This window comes from Fomitiporia mediterranea, assembly GCF_000271605.1.
Source record: "Fomitiporia mediterranea MF3/22 unplaced genomic scaffold FOMMEscaffold_1, whole genome shotgun sequence".
Lineage (NCBI taxonomy): Eukaryota > Fungi > Basidiomycota > Agaricomycetes > Hymenochaetales > Hymenochaetaceae > Fomitiporia > Fomitiporia mediterranea.
This window is the reverse complement of record NW_006760386.1, coordinates 6890213-6894137: the sequence shown is the minus strand read 5'-3', so window position 1 is coordinate 6894137 and position 3925 is coordinate 6890213. Positions and strand designations below refer to the sequence as shown.

The 3925-nt window shown below is 43.4% G+C and overlaps 1 protein-coding gene across 1 annotated transcript; it reads right to left on the bottom strand.

Annotated features, from left to right (window-relative positions):
• Positions 1-1793: 1793 nt before the first annotated feature.
• Positions 1794-3726, bottom strand: FOMMEDRAFT_16715 (uncharacterized protein). Its single transcript, XM_007262187.1, has 5 exons — positions 3363-3726; positions 2987-3300; positions 2906-2937; positions 2172-2855; positions 1794-2113 (listed from the first exon to the last, which is right to left on the bottom strand). Exons 1-5 carry the CDS (start codon positions 3712-3714, stop codon positions 2023-2025), a joined length of 1473 nt encoding a protein of 490 aa, XP_007262249.1. The 5' UTR covers positions 3715-3726; the 3' UTR covers positions 1794-2022.
• Between the last annotated feature and the right edge of the window lie 199 nt (positions 3727-3925).

Here is a 3925-nt window from a genome sequence, read left to right as displayed (position 1 = left end):
GTACAATCCAGTTATAATGATTAAACTATCTATACATACTGCAAGCAAACATCTTACAAGTCTACTAGACCTAGTAAGAGTTTGAAGGGGAGTGTTAAGATGAGACTACACAAGAGTATGTCTCAGATGATATAAACTACATTACAAGCAATGACGAACAATGATGGAATACCTTCCATCATACATTCTACATCTGAGACATACCTACATAGTATATATAGACTAACTAATCAACAGACAATGAAGCAAGCTGCAAGAGAGCGAGCCGAGTCCACTATCCCCCCCTCTTTGTGTGATCCCTCTAAGCCTCTCACATAACCTCTTTCCCCTTTCTTAACATAAACTTATCAAGACTTTGGTGTGTGAGAACACCTGTGCACAACACGTGAAGGCTGTCCTGTCCTGTCCTGTGCCAAACAACAACAATACAAGTAGGATGAACTCACTGCACTAGCCCTCACAGATGCTACTAGTACTGGCTTGACATGTCTAACTGATGCATTTCTATAAACCTCTGTATTTTGGAAGAAGGGGATAGTAGTGATGGATCTGAACAAACAAGTGAGTAGTTGGTGCTTTCTTTCCATGCATGGTACTCAAGACACCCTTGTTGTTTGTAAGGCTCCTGCATTTGCAACTTATTCAAGTATTTCTTCACCTGGCATCACATTCTTGTTGCTATAATAGTGATTACTCTCACCATAGTCAAGTTCAATGCAGCTCAGAAAGGCCATGATGTACTGTCAAATGCATTTGACATTTTAATCACTATAGGATTTGGTGGATTTGGGTAAATTATTACTATTTCTATGGGGCATGTGCCAAATGTGCTAATGAGCTATATGTAAATGCTTACACTGTGAAGCATAGTACTGCTCAGTACTGTGAAGAGACAACAACTTTCTGCTTTAAAGTGGTTTTTTGAACATAATTGTGTAAGACATGTAGGGATGGTCTTATTTGGACTCTTTAGGTTTTCAAGGCACCTCTTCAGTGAGTAGTAATAACCATTCAATCTAATTTTCTTCCTGGTTTGATTTTGCTTCATTTAACCAGTATTCTACTATAGAAAGCCTGTTCTTAGTATACCCCTTTGCAATATCTTCCTCTGCAAACTATTCAGCACGTGAGTCAGAGCCCAAGTATATCATGATCATATTCGAAAATTTTTAACCACACTGACTGATAGGTCAATTCCGGGATACAATTTGAATGAGGCCTGTTATAACATATCAGAGAAGAATAACAGTCAGAGCAGGGATTGGAGAATATTTACAGGAGGATAATAACACAAGCAATGGTAGTAAGTGAGGGGGTCATGAGCAAGCCAATGCTGCAAGGAATAAGAATAGAAGACTGTGTCAGCCTTGCAGGACGATAAGACGCAAGGTAGTTTATTGTACTTATAACACTTTGTGCAATGCTGAAACACTAATCTATTCCTAATCCTAATAGTGTGAAGGAGGCACTCCCTGTCCTCGATGCTTTGAACGTAAAATTCTAGACAAGTGTATAGTTGTGGAGTAGTCTTCTCAGAGCCGACTATACACTTATGTTCTTTGATTCTTTCTCACAGACTGCCAAACAGTGCCTGATGGGCCTTATTTGACGAGAAGAGTAAACAAAGAGGTTACTTAAGCAATGCCTAAGAAGCATAAACTCCTTGCATTAGCGTACACGCCTGTTGAAATAGAATTAACTCGAAGGAACTGTACAATCAGCCGTACTTTTTTGATGCCTTTGGTTATAGGTAGATATATTCAGGGTTAATCCGGTTTATTTGATTGTGTCGTGCCATTTGATATAGAAAGTCGCGTCATTAGAATCTTAGAGTCGAAAAGTTGTACGGCTCGAAAATCAATCACGTTGTACTCTTTGCGAGTCGTATACAATTGCTTGGGTATATTGATAAAACGGAAGGTGGATATACATGAAACATGTCGAAGCAAGGAACGAGAACATAGACTATCAGAAATGTTCGTCAGCAGGTAGACTCCAGTAAGAGAATATGCCGTAGAAGACTTAATCGAACCACCCAGCGCGTCTCATCTCATCCGCAAGTCCATTATAATCCTTTCGTCGCGCTCGTCGACCTGCAAGCTCACTCGCAAATCTGTAGGGCCATAATTCATTAGCATAACGAATACCAGTAAATAGAAATATTACCTGACCTTAAGCAATCTTCTAATTTCCACTTTCCTCGTTCGACGTCCAATATACCAGCCCCATATTGAGGATGTAATCCAGAAGAAGGCGTATACGGAGGTCCAGGTAAAATTCGCTGACTCAAAGCGTACATCATCCCAGCGATGAACGCATCTTGCGCAGCAGATTCGTCACGCTTATCTTTCTCGCGTTTTCCTCCTCCAGTCTCGGTTCCTTGGGAGTCTCGATCTGCATCTGCATCGACATCTTCAGCGCGTACTACTGGAATATCGCTCATCCCAGCTGACGCAGATGAACCGAAGCTTTCGTGGATATTACTGCTCTGAGCACTACCGGAGAACGCTGTAAACGCGCTACTCGAGGTTCCACTGCCAGCTCGATGTCCGGCTGCCCAGAATCCACTCCCGCTACGAACACTGGCTACGCCATGTGCTCCCGCATCAGAAAGTGCAGCGCCAGTAGTAGCGTCGCTGAGCGTACTGAGTGGACGAGTCGAACGAGGTTCGTCGTCCACCCACCCGCTTGATTGGAGATATTCTCGAGAAGGGACGCTGAGAAGTGCAGCACCCGCAGAACCCCAATAAGCGATGAGTAGAGCATGCGGAGGTACTCGTCCGGATGAGGCGAGAGCAAGGAGAAAAGGTCGTGGAGTAGTGTATGCAGCGTTTTGGGAAAGCGCATATTGTTTCCTGGAATGATATTAGAATCGCCTTATTATTGTAAAACGCGTATTGCTCACGAAAAGAATATTACGTCTGCGTGAGGAATAAGCTAAATCAGACAGTCAATCAGTGGAGATACAGACTGGAAAGTAACTTACAGCTTCAACTCCTTGCCTCGTTTTGCAAGCATCGAGACTGAAAACGCACTGACTCCTCCATTTTCTCTCCCTCGCAAGCCCGTCAATACCAATAATATTCGATAAAGTTGTTTTCACAGAGCGGCCTTCAAAATGCAACCAGTCAAATGGAGCCGAGGACTGAGGACTTCCAGGAGAAGTTGGTGATGGGAGCGGTGATATTGGAAGATCGTAGTTTTCCGGAACGAGTAGGGGTCCGAGTAAGCTCACGAATTCTTCGTGGGTTATGTCAGGTAATGGATTATGGTTGATAATTGTTCGTGAGCTCGAATCTTCTATACACGATGCATATGAGTTAAGGCATTGAGTTTGAATGCGAAAGAAATCCAAAACTCACCAGCTTCAATTATCCACGCGCTTGGTACGCTCGCACCTTCCCAAACCTTGCAGAACCGGGTATTCACTCCTTCACGCTGCAGGTCCCTTGCAAGCATTGCACCCTCAGTATTTCCTGCTAGAGGGGCTACCAGCAATGCATCGACGCCAGAAAACTGCCCAAGGACGGTGAGAACATTGGCAACGCTTCCTCCTCGCAATCGTGTAACGTTTCGCGCCCGTGAGATCGTACCTTCACCAGGAAAAGTCGGGAGAGACAAGACATGCGTTAGAAAGACAGTACCGGATGCAATAACTCGTATTGGTCTCATACGACCGCCAGCGGGCGACTGTTGTGCATTTGGCTTTGACATCTGCCGTATTATGTTGGGAGGAAAGTAAAGTTCGTCGCCACGGTTCGCGACTGGACGCGTTTATGACCTACAGTATATGACAAAAGTATTACACAGGTGAAAAAATATATATAACTTCCCCAAAACACAATAATATTACACTCTGTAAATTGGTACTTGTAGTCTAGCATTTTATGAATACAACACTCTATAGAGTATTAAATTCCTTTCA